The 19,137-nt window shown below is 46.3% G+C and overlaps 1 protein-coding gene across 3 annotated transcripts in view; it reads left to right on the forward strand.

The window, feature by feature from the left end:
- Positions 1–19,137, forward strand: part of prom (prominin) — a 114,354-nt gene that overhangs the window by 10,707 nt on the left and 84,510 nt on the right. For all 3 annotated transcript variants that reach the window (XM_070102889.1, XM_070102890.1, XM_070102891.1), the window contains exons 2-3: positions 6,657–6,712; positions 9,263–9,477. In XM_070102889.1, the coding sequence (XP_069958990.1) occupies positions 6,657–6,712; positions 9,263–9,477 (271 nt within the window). The remainder of the gene's footprint in view (positions 1–6,656; positions 6,713–9,262; positions 9,478–19,137) is intronic.

Below are 19,137 nucleotides of genomic sequence, written 5' to 3' on the forward strand. Positions count from 1 at the left end.
ATGTGATTTTTGTGCGTGATTGTTGTAAACAACACTTTAAGAATTTTTTTTTAAATAATTTTTATTACACACGAATTACCAATATATATGAATCCAAGTTGTCATAATGAACGACTGTCACGGATTATGCACAAGAACCGTGGTCCTGGCACGAAGCTGGTCCAGTGCTGTAACACAAGAACCGTGGTCCTGGCACGAAGCTGATCCAGTGCTGTAACACAAGAACCGTGGTCCTGGCACGAAGCTGATCCAGTGCTGTAACACAAGAACCGTGGTCCTGGCACGAAGCTGATCCAGTGCTGTAACACAAGAACCGTGGTCCTGGCACGAAGCTGATCCAGTGCTGTAACACAAGAACCGTGGTCCTGGCACGAAGCTGGTCCAGTGCTGTAACACAAGAACCGTGGTCCTGGCACGAAGCTGATCCAGTGCTGTAACACAAGAACCGTGGTCCTGGCACGAAGCTGATCCAGTGCTGTAACACAAGAACCGTGGTCCTGGCACGAAGCTGATCCAGTGCTGTAACACAAGAACCGTGGTCCTGGCACGAAGCTGGTCCAGTGCTGTAACACAAGAACCGTGGTCCTGGCACGAAGCTGATCCAGTGCTGTAACACAAGAACCGTGGTCCTGGCACGAAGCTGATCCAGTGCTGTAACACAAGAACCGTGGTCCTGGCACGAAGCTGATCCAGTGCTGTAACACAAGAACCGTGGTCCTGGCACGAAGCTGGTCCAGTGCTGTAACACAAGAACCGTGGTCCTGGCACGAAGCTGGTCCAGTGCTGTAACACAAGAACCGTGGTCCTGGCACGAAGCTGGTCCAGTGCTGTAACACAAGAACCGTGGTCCTGGCACGAAGCTGGTCCAGTGCTGTAACACAAGAACCGTGGTCCTGGCACGAAGCTGATCCAGTGCTGTAACACAAGAACCGTGGTCCTGGCACGAAGCTGATCCAGTGCTGTAACACAAGAACCGTGGTCCTGGCACGAAGCTGATCCAGTGCTGTAACACAAGAACCGTGGTCCTGGCACGAAGCTGATCCAGTGCTGTAACACAAGAACCGTGGTCCTGGCACGAAGCTGATCCAGTGCTGTAACACAAGAACCGTGGTCCTGGCACGAAGCTGATCCAGTGCTGTAACACAAGAACCGTGGTCCTGGCACGAAGCTGATCCAGTGCTGTAACACAAGAACCGTGGTCCTGGCACGAAGCTGATCCAGTGCTGTAACACAAGAACCGTGGTCCTGGCACGAAGCTGATCCAGTGCTGTAACACAAGAACCGTGGTCCTGGCACGAAGCTGATCCAGTGCTGTAACACAAGAACCGTGGTCCTGGCACGAAGCTGATCCAGTGCTGTAACACAAGAACCGTGGTCCTGGCACGAAGCTGATCCAGTGCTGTAACACAAGAACCGTGGTCCTGGCACGAAGCTGATCCAGTGCTGTAACACAAGAACCGTGGTCCTGGCACGAAGCTGATCCAGTGCTGTAACACAAGAACCGTGGTCCTGGCACGAAGCTGATCCAGTGCTGTAACACAAGAACCGTGGTCCTGGCACGAAGCTGATCCAGTGCTGTAACACAAGAACCGTGGTCCTGGCACGAAGCTGATCCAGTGCTGTAACACAAGAACCGTGGTCCTGGCACGAAGCTGATCCAGTGCTGTAACACAAGAACCGTGGTCCTGGCACGAAGCTGATCCAGTGCTGTAACACAAGAACCGTGGTCCTGGCACGAAGCTGATCCAGTGCTGTAACACAAGAACCGTGGTCCTGGCACGAAGCTGATCCAGTGCTGTAACACAAGAACCGTGGTCCTGGCACGAAGCTGATCCAGTGCTGTAACACAAGAACCGTGGTCCTGGCACGAAGCTGATCCAGTGCTGTAACACAAGAACCGTGGTCCTGGCACGAAGCTGATCCAGTGCTGTAACACAAGAACCGTGGTCCTGGCACGAAGCTGGTCCAGTGCTGTAACACAAGAACCGTGGTCCTGGCACGAAGCTGGTCCAGTGCTGTAACACAAGAACCGTGGTCCTGGCACGAAGCTGATCCAGTGCTGTAACACAAGAACCGTGGTCCTGGCACGAAGCTGATCCAGTGCTGTAACACAAGAACCGTGGTCCTGGCACGAAGCTGATCCAGTGCTGTAACACAAGAACCGTGGTCCTGGCACGAAGCTGATCCAGTGCTGTAACAAGAACCGTGGTCCTGGCACGAAGCTGATCCAGTGCTGTAACACAAGAAACGTGGTCCTGGCACGAAGCTGATCCAGTGCTGTAACAAGAACCGTGGTCCTGGCACGAAGCTGGTCCAGTGCTGTAACACAAGAACCGTGGTCCTGGCACGAAGCTGGTCCAGTGCTGTAACAAGAACCGTGGTCCTGGCACGAAGCTGATCCAGTGCTGTAACACAAGAACCGTGGTCCTGGCACGAAGCTGGTCCAGTGCTGTAACACAAGAACCGTGGTCCTGGCACGAAGCTGGTCCAGTGCTGTAACACAAGAACCGTGGTCCTGGCACGAAGCTGGTCCAGTGCTGTAACACAAGAACCGTGGTCCTGGCACGAAGCTGGTCCAGTGCTGTAACACAAGAACCGTGGTCCTGGCACGAAGCTGATCCAGTGCTGTAACACAAGAACCGTGGTCCTGGCACGAAGCTGGTCCAGTGCTGTAACACAAGAACCGTGGTCCTGGCACGAAGCTGGTCCAGTGCTGTAACACAAGAACCGTGGTCCTGGCACGAAGCTGGTCCAGTGCTGTAACACGAGAACCGTGGTCCTGGCACGAAGCTGGTCCAGTGCTGTAACAAGAACCGTGGTCCTGGCACGAAGCTGATCCAGTGCTGTAACACAAGAACCGTGGTCCTGGCACGAAGCTGGTCCAGTGCTGTAACACAAGAACCGTGGTCCTGGCACGAAGCTGGTCCAGTGCTGTAACACAAGAACCGTGGTCCTGGCACGAAGCTGGTCCAGTGCTGTAACACAAGAACCGTGGTCCTGGCACGAAGCTGGTCCAGTGCTGTAACACAAGAACCGTGGTCCTGGCACGAAGCTGATCCAGTGCTGTAACACAAGAACCGTGGTCCTGGCACGAAGCTGGTCCAGTGCTGTAACACAAGAACCGTGGTCCTGGCACGAAGCTGGTCCAGTGCTGTAACACAAGAACCGTGGTCCTGGCACGAAGCTGGTCCAGTGCTGTAACACAAGAACCGTGGTCCTGGCACGAAGCTGGTCCAGTGCTGTAACACAAGAACCGTGGTCCTGGCACGAAGCTGGTCCAGTGCTGTAACACAAGAACCGTGGTCCTGGCACGAAGCTGGTCCAGTGCTGTAACACAAGAACCGTGGTCCTGGCACGAAGCTGGTCCAGTGCTGTAACACAAGAACCGTGGTCCTGGCACGAAGCTGGTCCAGTGCTGTAACACAAGAACCGTGGTCCTGGCACGAAGCTGGTCCAGTGCTGTAACAAGAACCGTGGTCCTGGCACGAAGCTGGTCCAGTGCTGTAACACAAGAACCGTGGTCCTGGCACGAAGCTGGTCCAGTGCTGTAACAAGAACCGTGGTCCTGGCACGAAGCTGGTCCAGTGCTGTAACACAAGAACCGTGGTCCTGGCACGAAGCTGGTCCAGTGCTGTAACACAAGAACCGTGGTCCTGGCACGAAGCTGATCCAGTGCTGTAACACAAGAACCGTGGTCCTGGCACGAAGCTGATCCAGTGCTGTAACACAAGAACCGTGGTCCTGGCACGAAGCTGATCCAGTGCTGTAACACAAGAACCGTGGTCCTGGCACGAAGCTGGTCCAGTGCTGTAACACAAGAACCGTGGTCCTGGCACGAAGCTGATCCAGTGCTGTAACACAAGAACCGTGGTCCTGGCACGAAGCTGATCCAGTGCTGTAACAAGAACCGTGGTCCTGGCACGAAGCTGATCCAGTGCTGTAACAAGAACCGTGGTCCTGGCACGAAGCTGGTCCAGTGCTGTAACACAAGAACCGTGGTCCTGGCACGAAGCTGGTCCAGTGCTGTAACACAAGAACCGTGGTCCTGGCACGAAGCTGATCCAGTGCTGTAACACAAGAACCGTGGTCCTGGCACGAAGCTGATCCAGTGCTGTAACACAAGAACCGTGGTCCTGGCACGAAGCTGATCCAGTGCTGTAACACAAGAACCGTGGTCCTGGCACGAAGCTGATCCAGTGCTGTAACACAAGAACCGTGGTCCTGGCACGAAGCTGATCCAGTGCTGTAACACAAGAACCGTGGTCCTGGCACGAAGCTGATCCAGTGCTGTAACACAAGAACCGTGGTCCTGGCACGAAGCTGGTCCAGTGCTGTAACACAAGAACCGTGGTCCTGGCACGAAGCTGATCCAGTGCTGTAACAAGAACCGTGGTCCTGGCACGAAGCTGATCCAGTGCTGTAACACAAGAACCGTGGTCCTGGCACGAAGCTGATCCAGTGCTGTAACACAAGAACCGTGGTCCTGGCACGAAGCTGGTCCAGTGCTGTAACACAAGAACCGTGGTCCTGGCACGAAGCTGATCCAGTGCTGTAACACAAGAACCGTGGTCCTGGCACGAAGCTGATCCAGTGCTGTAACACAAGAACCGTGGTCCTGGCACGAGGCTGGTCCAGTGCTGTAACACAAGAACCGTGGTCCTGGCACGAAGCTGATCCAGTGCTGTAACACAAGAACCGTGGTCCTGGCACGAAGCTGATCCAGTGCTGTAACACAAGAACCGTGGTCCTGGCACGAAGCTGATCCAGTGCTGTAACACAAGAACCGTGGTCCTGGCACGAAGCTGGTCCAGTGCTGTAACACAAGAACCGTGGTCCTGGCACGAAGCTGATCCAGTGCTGTAACAAGAACCGTGGTCCTGGCACGAAGCTGATCCAGTGCTGTAACACAAGAACCGTGGTCCTGGCACGAAGCTGATCCAGTGCTGTAACACAAGAACCGTGGTCCTGGCACGAAGCTGATCCAGTGCTGTAACACAAGAACCGTGGTCCTGGCACGAAGCTGGTCCAGTGCTGTAACACAAGAACCGTGGTCCTGGCACGAAGCTGATCCAGTGCTGTAACAAGAACCGTGGTCCTGGCACGAAGCTGATCCAGTGCTGTAACACAAGAACCGTGGTCCTGGCACGAAGCTGATCCAGTGCTGTAACACAAGAACCGTGGTCCTGGCACGAAGCTGATCCAGTGCTGTAACACAAGAACCGTGGTCCTGGCACGAAGCTGGTCCAGTGCTGTAACACAAGAACCGTGGTCCTGGCACGAAGCTGGTCCAGTGCTGTAACACAAGAACCGTGGTCCTGGCACGAAGCTGATCCAGTGCTGTAACACAAGAACCGTGGTCCTGGCACGAAGCTGATCCAGTGCTGTAACAAGAACCGTGGTCCTGGCACGAAGCTGATCCAGTGCTGTAACACAAGAACCGTGGTCCTGGCACGAAGCTGATCCAGTGCTGTAACACAAGAACCGTGGTCCTGGCACGAAGCTGATCCAGTGCTGTAACACAAGAACCGTGGTCCTGGCACGAAGCTGATCCAGTGCTGTAACACAAGAACCGTGGTCCTGGCACGAAGCTGATCCAGTGCTGTAACACAAGAACCGTGGTCCTGGCACGAAGCTGGTCCAGTGCTGTAACACAAGAACCGTGGTCCTGGCACGAAGCTGGTCCAGTGCTGTAACACAAGAACCGTGGTCCTGGCACGAAGCTGATCCAGTGCTGTAACACAAGAACCGTGGTCCTGGCACGAAGCTGGTCCAGTGCTGTAACACAAGAACCGTGGTCCTGGCACGAAGCTGGTCCAGTGCTGTAACACAAGAACCGTGGTCCTGGCACGAAGCTGGTCCAGTGCTGTAACACAAGAACCGTGGTCCTGGCACGAAGCTGGTCCAGTGCTATAACATAACCGTGGTCCTGGCACAAAGCTGGTCCAGTGCTATAACATAACCGTGGTCCTGGCATGAAACTGGTCCAGTGCTATAACATAACCGTGGTCCTGGCATGAAGCTGGTCCAGTGCTATAACATAACCGTGGTCCTGGCATGAAGCTGGTCCAGTGCTATAACATAACCGTGGTCCTGGCATGAAGCTGGTCCAGTGCTATAACATAACCGTGGTCCTGGCATGAAGCTGGTCCAGTGGTACAACATAACCGTAGTCCTGGCATGACGCTGGTCCAGTGCTATAACATAACCGTGGTCCTGGCATGAAGCTGGTCCAGTGCTATAACATAACCGTGGTCCTGGCATGAAGCTGGTCCAGTGCTCTACCACTGAGCTACCAGACTTAATAAGTACTAAGATTTCACAGACAAAACTTCAGTGACAAGTGAGGCACCAACAGCCACCAGCTGTGACCTTAGTGTGTCTCCCCACAGCCACAGAGTTTATGTTACATCTCTTCAAGGGGGTATGAAAACAGATTCACCCTGCAAGCTTCTGGGTCTGTGGAAGGAGACAGTAGGGCCAAAGACAGTGTCTGCTGACACAGACATGTGAAAGCATTATTACAGCGTCGTAACTTCTCGGTACAGCGTAGGACTAGCTACGTGCCAAGGCCACAGTTCGAGTCCTCCTCCAGTCTCATCCTTACTAGTATATATATGCCGTTTGTTATAAAATATACGGCTTTCTTTATTTATCAGAAGTGGTTCGTGCAGCCTGGGAGAGACGCGTCACTGTCACACAACTCATTTGGGAGGTGAGTTATTTTATAATAATAATAATAATAATAATAATAATAATAATAATAATAATAATAATAATAATAATAATAATAATAATAATAATAATAATAATAATAATAATAATATTTAAGGTGGTGTACCATGATGCTAGTTAAGGGTTCTTGATCAAAGGAATTGCAGGCACCTTATACCATGTTGAAAGTTCTTACCTTCCCATTTCCGAGACCCCTACGGGCTTTTTGCTTCCCCTTGAATGTAATGATAAAGTAATTATAAGTGTGGTGTTTTTATATCATGTGTGACGTATGATGTCAATATCATACGTGTGACGTAAGTATGGTGTCTATATCAACATACGTGTGACGTAAGTATGGTGTCTATATCAACATACGTGTGACGTAAGTATGGTGTCTATATCAACATACGTGTGACGTAAGTATGGTGTCTACATCAACATACGTCTGACATAAGTATGGTGTCTATATCAACATACGTGTGACGTAAGTATGGTGTCTATATCAACATACGTGTGACGTAAGTATGGTGTCTATATCAACATACGTGTGACGTAAGTATGGTGTCTACATCAACATACGTCTGACATAAGTATGGTGTCTATATCAACATACGTGTGACGTAAGTATGGTGTCTATGTCAACATACGTGTGACGTAAGTATGGTGTCTATATCAACATACGTGTGACATTAGTATGGTGTCTATATCAACATACGTGTGACGTAAGTATGGTGTCTACATCAACATACGTGTGACATAAGTATGGTGTCTACATCAACATACGTGTGACATAAGTATGGTGTCTACATCAACATATGTGTGACATAAGTATGGTGTCTATATCAACATACGTGTGACATAAGTATGGTGTCTATATCAACATACGTGTGACGTAAGTATGGTGTCTATATCAACATACGTGTGACATTAGTATGGTGTCTATATCAACATACGTGTGACATAAGTATGGTGTCTATATCAACATACGTGTGACGTAAATATGGTGTCTGTATCAACATACGTGTGACGTAAGTATGTGTCTATATCAACATACGTGTGACGTAAGTATGGTGTCTATATCAACATACGTGTGACGTAAGCATGCGTCTGCATCAATATACGTGTGACGTAAGTATGTGTCTGCATCAACATACGTGTGACGTAAGTATTGTGTCTGCATCAACATACGTGTGACGTAAGTATGTGTCTGCATCAACATACGTGTGACGTAAGTATGGTGTCTATATCAACATACGTGTGACGTAAGCATGCGTCTGCATCAATATACGTGTGACGTAAGTATGTGTCTGCATCAACATACGTGTGACGTAAGTATTGTGTCTGCATCAACATACGTGTGACGTAAGTATGTGTCTGCATCAACATACGTGCGACGTAAGTATGGTGTCTACATCAACATACGTGTGACGTAAGTATGTGTCTGCATCAACATACGTGTGACGTAAATATGTCTGCATCAACATACGTGTGACGTAAGTATGGTGTCTATATCAACATACGTGTGACGTAAGTATGGTGTCTATATCAACATACGTGTGACATAAGTATGGTGTCTGCATCAACATACGTGTGACAAAAGTATGGTGTCTATATCAACATACGTGTGACGTAAGTATGGTGTCTATATCAACATACGTGTGACGTAAGTATGGTGTCTATATCAACATACGTGTGACGTAAGTATGGTGTCTATATCAACATACGTGTGACAAAAGTATGGTGTCTATATCAACATACGTGTGACATAAGTATGGTGTCTATATCAACATACGTGTGACGTAAGTATGGTGTCTATATCAACATACGTGTGACATTAGTATGGTGTCTACATCAACATACGTGTGACATAAGTATGGTGTCTATATCAACATACGTGTGACGTAAGTATGGTGTCTATATCAACATACGTGTGACATTAGTATGGTGTCTACATCAACATACGTGTGACATAAGTATGGTGTCTATATCAACATACGTGTGACATTAGTATGGTGTCTATATCAACATACGTGTGACGTAAGTATGGTGTCTATATCAACATACGTGTGACGTAAGTATGGTGTCTATATCAACATACGTGTGACATAAGTATGGTGTCTATATCAACATACGTGTGACGTAAGTATGGTGTCTATATCAACATACGTGTGACATAAGTATGGTGTCTATATCAACATACGTGTGACGTAAGTATGGTGTCTATATCAACATACGTGTGACATAAGTATGGTGTCTATATCAACATACGTGTGACGTAAGTATGGTGTATATCTACATATGTCTGGCGTAAGAATGGTTATATATATATATATATATATATATATATATATATATATATATATATATATATATATACACACTGGGATTTAAAGCCTATCGTGTGGTCGATAGGCTTTAAACCCCATTAATAAGGCATCATTAAACACTAACAATTATTACCAATAAAAAGTTTGAGTAAAATTGTTAATAAAATTGATAAATCGTTGCTGTATTCCGTTCAACTTATACATCGTTGTTGTTGTTGCAGTGTGTGGAGGCGGAGCCAGGGATGGCAGCGTGTGTGGGCGTGGGAGTAGGCCTGAGTGTGGGCGTGCCTGTGGTGGGTATGGTGGTGTGCTGCTGTCGCCTGTGTGGGCGGTGTGGTGGCAGTCTGAGGCACCACCACAACAACAATGTCTCCTGCTTCCACTGCCACAGGAGGGCGCTCACCCTGGCTCTTTCCACTATATCCTGCCTCCTGCTGTACGTAATGTTTCCACTATATCCTGCCTCCTGCTGTACGTAATGTTTCCACTATATCCTGCCTCCTGCTGTACGTAATGTTTCCACTATATCCTGCCTCCTGCTGTACGTAATGTTTCCACTATATCCTGCCTCCTGCTGTACGTAATGTTCCCACTATATCCTGCCTCCTGCTGTACGTAATGTTTCCACTATATCCTGCCTCCTGCTGTACGTAATGTTCCCACTATATCCTGCCTCCTGCTGTACGTAATCTTCCCACTATATCCTGCCTCCTGCTGTACGTAATCTTCCCACTATATCCTGCCTCCTGCTGTACGTAATGTTTCCACTATATCCTGCCTCCTGCTGTACGTAATCTTCCCACTATATCCTGCCTCCTGCTGTACGTAATCTTTCCACTATATCCTGCCTCCTGCTGTACGTAATGTTTCCACTATATCCTGCCTCCTGCTGTACGTAATGTTTCCACTATATCCTGCCTCCTGCTGTACGTAATGTTCCCACTATATCCTGCCTCCTGCTGTACGTAATGTTTCCACTATATCCTGCCTCCTGCTGTACGTAATGTTCCCACTATATCCTGCCTCCTGCTGTACGTAATCTTCCCACTATATCCTGCCTCCTGCTGTACGTAATCTTCCCACTATATCCTGCCTCCTGCTGTACGTAATCTTTCCACTATATCCTGCCTCCTGCTGTACGTAATCTTCCCACTATATCCTGCCTCCTGCTGTACGTAATCTTTCCACTATATCCTGCCTCCTGCTGTACGTAATGTTTCCACTATATCCTGCCTCCTGCTGTACGTAATGTTTCCACTATATCCTGCCTCCTGCTGTACGTAATCTTCCCACTATATCCTGCCTCCTGCTGTACGTAATCTTTCCACTATATCCTGCCTCCTGCTGTACGTAATCTCCACTATATCCTGCCTCCTGCTGTACGTAATCTTTCCACTATATCCTGCCTCCTGCTGTACGTAATCTTCCCACTATATCCTGCCTCCTGCTGTACGTAATCTCCACTATATCCTGCCTCCTGCTGTACGTAATCTCCACTATATCCTGCCTCCTGCTGTACGTAATCTTCCCACTATATCCTGCCTCCTGCTGTACGTAATCTTTCCACTATATCCTGCCTCCTGCTGTACGTAATCTTTCCACTATATCCTGCCTCCTGCTGTACGTAATCTTTCCACTATATCCTGCCTCCTGCTGTACGTAATCTTTCCACTATATCCTGCCTCCTGCTGTACGTAATGTTTCCACTATATCCTGCCTCCTGCTGTACGTAATGTTTCCACTATATCCTGCCTCCTGCTGTACGTAATGTTTCCACTATATCCTGCCTCCTGCTGTACGTAATCTTCCCACTATATCCTGCCTCCTGCTGTACGTAATCTTTCCACTATATCCTGCCTCCTGCTGTACGTAATGTTTCCACTATATCCTGCCTCCTGCTGTACGTAATGTTTCCACTATATCCTGCCTCCTGCTGTACGTAATGTTTCCACTATATCCTGCCTCCTGCTGTACGTAATGTTTCCACTATATCCTGCCTCCTGCTGTAAGTAATATTTCCACTATATCCTGCCTTGCTGTACTTTCCACTATATCCTGCCTCCTGCTGTACGTAATCTTTCCACTATATCCTGCCTCCTGCTGTACGTAATTTCCACTATATCCTGCCTCCTGCTGTACATAATCTTTCCACTATATCCTGCCTCCTGCTGTACGTAATCTTCCCACTATATCCTGCTTCCTGCTGTACGTAATGTTTCCACTATATCCTGCCTCCTGCTGTACGTAATGTTTCCACTATATCCTGCCTCCTGCTGTACGTAATGTTTCCACTATATCCTGCCTCCTGCTGTACGTAATGTTTCCACTATATCCTGCATCCTGCTGTACGTAATCTTCCCACTATATCCTGCCTCCTGCTGTACGTAATGTTTCCACTATATCCTGCCTCCTGCTGTACGTAATCTTCCCACTATATCCTGCCTCCTGCTGTACGTAATGTTTCCACTATATCCTGCCTCCTGCTGTACGTAATGTTTCCACTATATCCTGCCTCCTGCTGTACGTAATCTTCCCACTATATCCTGCCTCCTGCTGTACGTAATGTTTCCACTATATCCTGCCTCCTGCTGTACGTAATGTTTCCACTATATCCTGCCTCCTGCTGTACGTAATCTTCCCACTATATCCTGCCTCCTGCTGTACGTAATGTTCCCACTATATCCTGCCTCCTGCTGTACGTAATCTTCCCACTATATCCTGCCTCCTGCTGTACGTAATGTTCCCACTATATCCTGCCTCCTGCTGTACGTAATGTTTCCACTATATCCTGCCTCCTGCTGTACGTAATGTTTCCACTATATCCTGCCTCCTGCTGTACGTAATGTTTCCACTATATCCTGCCTCCTGCTGTACGTAATGTTTCCACTATATCCTGCCTCCTGCTGTACGTAATCTTCCCACTTTATCCTGCCTCCTGCTGTACGTAATGTTTCCACTATATCCTGCCTCCTGCTGTACGTAATCTTCCCACTATATCCTGCCTCCTGCTGTACGTAATGTTTCCACTATATCCTGCCTCCTGCTGTACGTAATGTTTCCACTATATCCTGCCTCCTGCTGTACGTAATCTTCCCACTATATCCTGCCTCCTGCTGTACGTAATGTTTCCACTATATCCTGCCTCCTGCTGTACGTAATGTTCCCACTATATCCTGCCTCCTGCTGTACGTAATGTTCCCACTATATCCTGCCTCCTGCTGTACGTAATGTTCCCACTATATCCTGCCTCCTGCTGTACGTAATGTTCCCACTATATCCTGCCTCCTGCTGTACGTAATGTTCCCACTATATCCTGCCTCCTGCTGTACGTAATGTTCCCACTATATCCTGCCTCCTGCTGTACGTAATGTTCCCACTATATCCTGCCTCCTGCTGTACGTAATCTTCCCACTATATCCTGCCTCCTGCTGTACGTAATCTTCCCACTATATCCTGCCTTCTGCTGTACGTAATGTTTCCACTATATCCTGCCTCCTGCTGTACGTAATGTTCCCACTATATCCTGCCTCCTGCTGTACGTAATGTTTCCACTATATCCTGCCTCCTGCTGTACGTAATCTTCCCACTATATCCTGCCTCCTGCTGTACGTAATCTTTCCACTATATCCTGCCTCCTGCTGTACGTAATGTTTCCACTATATCCTGCCTCCTGCTGTACGTAATGTTTCCACTATATCCTGCCTCCTGCTGTACGTAATGTTCCCACTATATCCTGCCTCCTGCTGTACGTAATGTTTCCACTATATCCTGCCTCCTGCTGTACGTAATCTTTCCACTATATCCTGCCTCCTGCTGTACGTAATGTTTCCACTATATCCTGCCTCCTGCTGTACGTAATCTTTCCACTATATCCTGCCTCCTGCTGTACGTAATGTTTCCACTATATCCTGCCTCCTGCTGTACGTAATGTTTCCACTATATCCTGCCTCCTGCTGTACGTAATGTTTCCACTATATCCTGCCTCCTGCTGTACGTAATGTTCCCACTATATCCTGCCTCCTGCTGTACGTAATGTTTCCACTATATCCTGCCTCCTGCTGTACGTAATCTTCCCACTATATCCTGCCTCCTGCTGTACGTAATTGTTCCATGTAGTTGTACATTATCACTGTCCTCATACATTATCACTGTCCTCATACATTATCACTGTCCTCATACATTATCACTGTCCTCATTCATTATCACTGTCCTCATTCATTATCACTGTCCTCATTCAGTATCACTGTCCTCATTCAGTATCACTGTCCTCATACATTATCACTGTCCTCATTCATTATCACTGTCCTCATTTAGTATCACTGTCCTCATACATTATCACTGTCCTTATACATTATCACTGTCCTCATTCAGTATCACTGTCCTCATACATTATCACTGTCCTCATACATTATCACTGTCCTTATACATTATCACTGTCCTCATTCAGTATCACTGTCCTCATACATTATCACTGTCCTCATACATTATCACTGTCCTTATACATTATCACTGTCCTCATTCAGTATCACTGTCCTCATTCAGTATCACTGTCCTCATACATTATCACTGTCCTCATACATTATCACTGTCCTCATACATTATCACTGTCCTCATACATTATCACTGTCCTCATACATTATCACTGTCCTCATACATTATCACTGTCCTCATACATTATCACTGTCCTTATACATTATCACTGTCCTCATACATTATCACTGTCCTTATACATTATCACTGTCCTCATACATTATCACTGTCCTCATACATTATCACTGTCCTCATACATTATCACTGTCCTCATACATTATCACTGTCCTCATACATTATCACTGTCCTCATTCATTATCACTGTCCTTATACATTATCACTGTCCTCATTCATTATCACTGTTCTCATACATTATCACTGTCCTCATACATTATCACTGTCCTCATACATTATCACTGTCCTCATACATTGTCACTGTCCTCATACATTATCACTGTCCTCATTCAGTATCACTGTCCTCATTCAGTATCACTGTCCTCATACATTATCACTGTCCTCATACATTATCACTGTCCTCATTCAGTATCACTGTCCTCATTCAGTATCACTGTCCTCATACATTATCACTGTCCTCATACATTATCACTGTCCTCATACATTATCACTGTCCTCATACATTATCACTGTCCTCATTCAGTATCACTGTCCTCATACATTATCACTGTCCTCATACATTATCACTGTCCTCATACATTATCACTGTCCTCATACATTATCACTGTCCTCATTCATTATCACTGTCCTCATACATTGTCACTGTTCTCATACATTATCAATGTCCTCATTCATTATCACTGTCCTCATACATTATCACTGTCCTCATTCATTATCACTGTTCTCATTCATTATCACTGTCCTCATACATTGTCACTGTTCTCATACATTATCAATGTCCTCATTCATTATCACTGTCCTCATACATTATCACTGTCCTCATACATTATCACTGTCCTCATTCATTATCACTGTCCTCATACATTATCACTGTCCTCATTCATTATCACTGTCCTCATACATTATCACTGTCCTCATTCATTATCACTGTCCTCATACATTATCACTGTCCTCATTCATTATCACTGTCCTCATACATTATCACTGTCCTCATACATTATCACTGTCCTCATACATTATCACTGTCCTCATACATTATCACTGTCCTCATACATTATCACTGTCCTCATACATTATCACTGTCCTCATACATTATCACTGTCCTCATACATTATCACTGTCCTCATACATTATCACTGTCCTCATACATTATCACTGTCCTCATTCATTATCACTGTCCTCATACATTATCACTGTCCTCATACATTATCACTGTCCTCATACATTATCACTGTCCTCATACATTATCACTGTCCTCATACATTATCACTGTCCTCATACATTATCACTGTCCTCATACATTATCACTGTCCTCATACATTATCACTGTCCTCATACATTATCACTGTCCTCATTCATTATCACTGTCCTCATACATTATCACTGTCCTCATACATTATCACTGTCCTCATACATTATCACTGTCCTCATACATTATCACTGTCCTCATTCATTATCACTGTCCTATATATTATCCACTATTCTGAACATCATTTTCATTAGGCTAGTTTTGTCCTAACCAGTTTTATAATGAACAGAGAACTAAAGGAGAGAGCTAAAGGAATCTTATAAGAGTCAGGAATCGCGGGAAGAACTAAAAGCCATAAATGAAATCGAAAGAAACCCAAAGTATTTCTTCTCCTATGCCAAATCAAAGTCGAGAACAACGTCCAGTATTGGGCCCCTACTTAAACAAGATGGGTCCTACACAGATGACAGCAAGGAAATGAGTGAGCTACTCAAGTCCCATTATGACTCAGTTTTTAGCAAGCCGCTAACCAGACTGAGAGTCGAAGATCAAAATGAATTTTTTATGAGAGCCATAGAATTTGGTTAACACAAGCCTATCTGATATTATCCTGACACCAAATGACTTTGAACATGCGATAAATGACATGCCCATGCACTCTGCCCCAGGGCCAGACTCATGGAACTCCATGTTCATCAAGAACTGCAGAGAGAGAGCATGGACACGGGGGTCGTCCCACAGCTACTAAAAACAACAGACATAGCCCCAGTCCACAAAGGGGGCAGTAAAGCAATAGCAAAGAACTACAGACCGATAGCACTAACATCCCATATCATAAGAAATTTGAAAGGGTCCTAAGAAGCAAGATCGCCACCCATCTAGATACCCATCAATTACACATCCCATCTAGATACCCATCAATTACACATCCCATCTAGAAACCCATCAATTTTACAACCCAGGGCAACATGGGTTTAGAACAGGTCGCTCCTGTTTGTCTCAACTATTGGATCACTACGACAAGGTCCTAGATGCACTAGAAGACAAAAAGAATGCAGATGTAATATATACAGACTTTGCAAAAGCCTTCGACAAGTGTGACCATGGTGTAATAGCGCACAAAATGCGTGCTAAAGGAATAACAGGAAAAGTTGGTAGATGGATCTATAATTTCCTCACAAACAGAACACAAGGAGTAGTAGTCAACAGAGTAAAGTCTGAGGCAGCTACGGTGATAAGCTCTGTTCCACAAGGCACAGTACTCGCTCTCATCTTGTTTCTCATCCTAATATCTGACATAGACAAGGATGTCAGCCACAGCACCGTGTCTTCCTTTGCAGATGACACCCGAATCTGCATGACAGTGTCTTCCATTGCAGACACTGCAAGGCTCCAGGCGGACATCAACCAAATCTTTCAATGGGCTGCAGAAAACAATATGAAGTTCAACGATGAGAAATTTCAATTACTCCGATATGGTAAACATGAGGAAATTAAAACTTCATCAGAGTACAAAACAAATTCCGGCCACAAAATAGAGCGAAAAACCAACGTCATAGACCTGGGAGTGATCATGTCTGAGGATCTCACCTTCAAGGACCATAACATTAAATCAATCGCAGCTGCTAGAAAAAATGACAGGATGGATAATGAGAACCTTCAAAACTAGGGATGCCAAGCCCATGATGACACTCTTCAGGTCGCTTGTTCTATCTAGGCTGGAATATTGCTGCACACTAACAGCACCATTCAAGGCAGGTGAAATTGCTGACCTAGAAAATGTACAGAGAACCTTCACGGCGCGCATAACGGAGATAAAACACCTCAATTACTGGGAGTGCTTGAGGTTCCTAAACCTGTATTCCCTGGAACGCAGGCGGGAGAGATACATGATTATATACACCTGGAAAATCCTAGAGGGACTAGTACCGAACTTGCACACGAAAATCACTTACAATGAAAGCAAAAGACTTGGCAGACGATGCTACATCCCCCCAATGAAAAGCAGGGGTGTCACTAGCACGTTAAGAGACAACACAATAAGTGTCAGGGGCCCGAGACTGTTCAACTGCCTCCCAGCATACATAAGGGGGATTACCAATAGACCCCTGGCTGTCCTCAAGCAGGCACTGGACAAGCACCTAAAGTCGGTACCCGACCAGCCGGGCTGTGGCTCGTACGTTGGATTGCGTGCAGCCAGCAGTAACAGCCTGGTTGATCAGGCTCTGGTCCACCAGGCGGGGGCGTTGACCCCCGGAACTCTCTCCAGGTAAACTCCAGAACTCTGCAGTAATGAAGAATTAGACACATGTCCACCATCTGGATATCTATTTGTAGACGTTTCGCCCTCCAGTGGCTTTATCAATACAGATTCCAGGACATAATCAGAACACTAGAATTATATACAAAACTTGAGGTAATGTGTCCCTCAGCCTCCAAAACTGAGGGACTGATTACCTAGTCTTCTGTATCTGAGGGACTGATTACCTAGTCTTCTGTATCTGAGGGACTGATTACCTAGTCTTCTGTATCTGAGGGACTGATTACCTAGTCTTCTGTATCTGAGGGACTGATTACCTAGTCTTCTGTATCTGAGGGACTGATTACCTAGTCTTCTGTATCTGAGGGACTGATTACCTAGTCTTCTGTATCTGAGGGACTGATTACCTAGTCTTCTGTATCTGAGGGACTGATTACCTAGTCTTCTGTATCTGAGGGACTGATTACCTAGTCTTCTGTATCTGAGGGACTGATTACCTAGTCTTCTGTATCTGAGGGACTGATTACCTAGTCTTCTGTATATAGTTCTACAGCTTTCTCATCATGTCCTTGAACTTGTACTGACAAAGCCACTGGATGGCGAAACGTCTACCAATAGATATCCAGATGGTGGACATGTGTCTAATTCTTCATCTTGTCTGTGTTATGGTTAAGGCATTGGTTTAAGCCGGTGGGAGAATTGGACCTGCCTCGCATGGGCCAGTAGGCCTGCTGCAGTGTTCCTTCTTTCTTATGTTCTTATATACTATTTATGTACAAGACAAATTAATCATCAAAAAAGCCCATAAACTCAGTTCTCTTACATAGGCAGCTCTTGCACGTACATAGAGCGATTTTTTCTATATTCGACTGAAAAAATACATCCGAAATTGAGCACCGGGTGTAAAGGCCTTCATAGGTATTATTCAATGTTCGATGCCCCTTTTTTCAATTACATTTCCCAAAAAAATTACTTTTCAATAGCTTTGTAAGGTAACTTACTATTGGGTCTTCTTTCCTGACAACCCTGGTAAACTTTCCATTTGAATTTTCAGTTTTTCTATGTGAAAAGTTGAATTACCAGGCTATGACTGCCCTCTGGTGTGTCTAGAATAATATAGCAGGATAAGTTGGTAAGCTTGGAGGGAGGGGATATGTGTGAGGTTTTGGGTTTGATGGGCTTGGACATCTAGCAGGCGTGTGTGAACGTGTTAGACGGGAGTGAGTGGAGGCAAATGGTTTTTGGGACTTGACGTACTGTTGGAGTGAGAGCAAGATAACATTTGTGAAGGGATTCAGGGAAACTGGTTAGCCGGACTTGAGTCCTGGAGGTGGGAAGTAGAGTGCCTGCACTCTGAAGGAGAGGTGGGGATATTTGTAGTTGAAGGGTCGCCGGACAGTGATAGACTGAATGAAGGTGAAAGTGTTTCTTCTATTTCGGGTCACCCGGCCTCGGGAAGACGGCCGCTGTGATAAAAAAAATACAAATTTATGATACCTTATTTTAGTAATAAGGCTGATTTAAAAATTTATAACAAAATATGTCACTGATTTAGAAAGACACGTAAGCAAACGCTAGGACATATTTATTAAGAAAATAAACCATACCCCCGGCCGGGATTGAACCCGCGGTCATAGAGTCTCAAAACTCCAGCCCGTCGCGTTAGCCACTAGACCAGCTAGCCACAATAAGATTCATCCAACTAGGTATATTTCTACACCATAGGAAGGTTAGCACAGGCACCTCTGTGACCACAAATGCCTGTGCTAACCTTCCTATGGTGTAGAAATATACCTAGTTGGATGAATCTTATTGTGGCTAGCTGGTCTAGTGGCTAACGCGACGGGCTGGAGTTTTGAGACTCTATGACCGCGGGTTCAATCCCGGCCGGGGGTATGGTTTATTTGCAATCGTGTCATTAC

The sequence above is a fragment of the Cherax quadricarinatus genome, chromosome 83 (genome assembly GCF_038502225.1).
Source record: "Cherax quadricarinatus isolate ZL_2023a chromosome 83, ASM3850222v1, whole genome shotgun sequence".
Classification (NCBI taxonomy): domain Eukaryota; kingdom Metazoa; phylum Arthropoda; class Malacostraca; order Decapoda; family Parastacidae; genus Cherax; species Cherax quadricarinatus.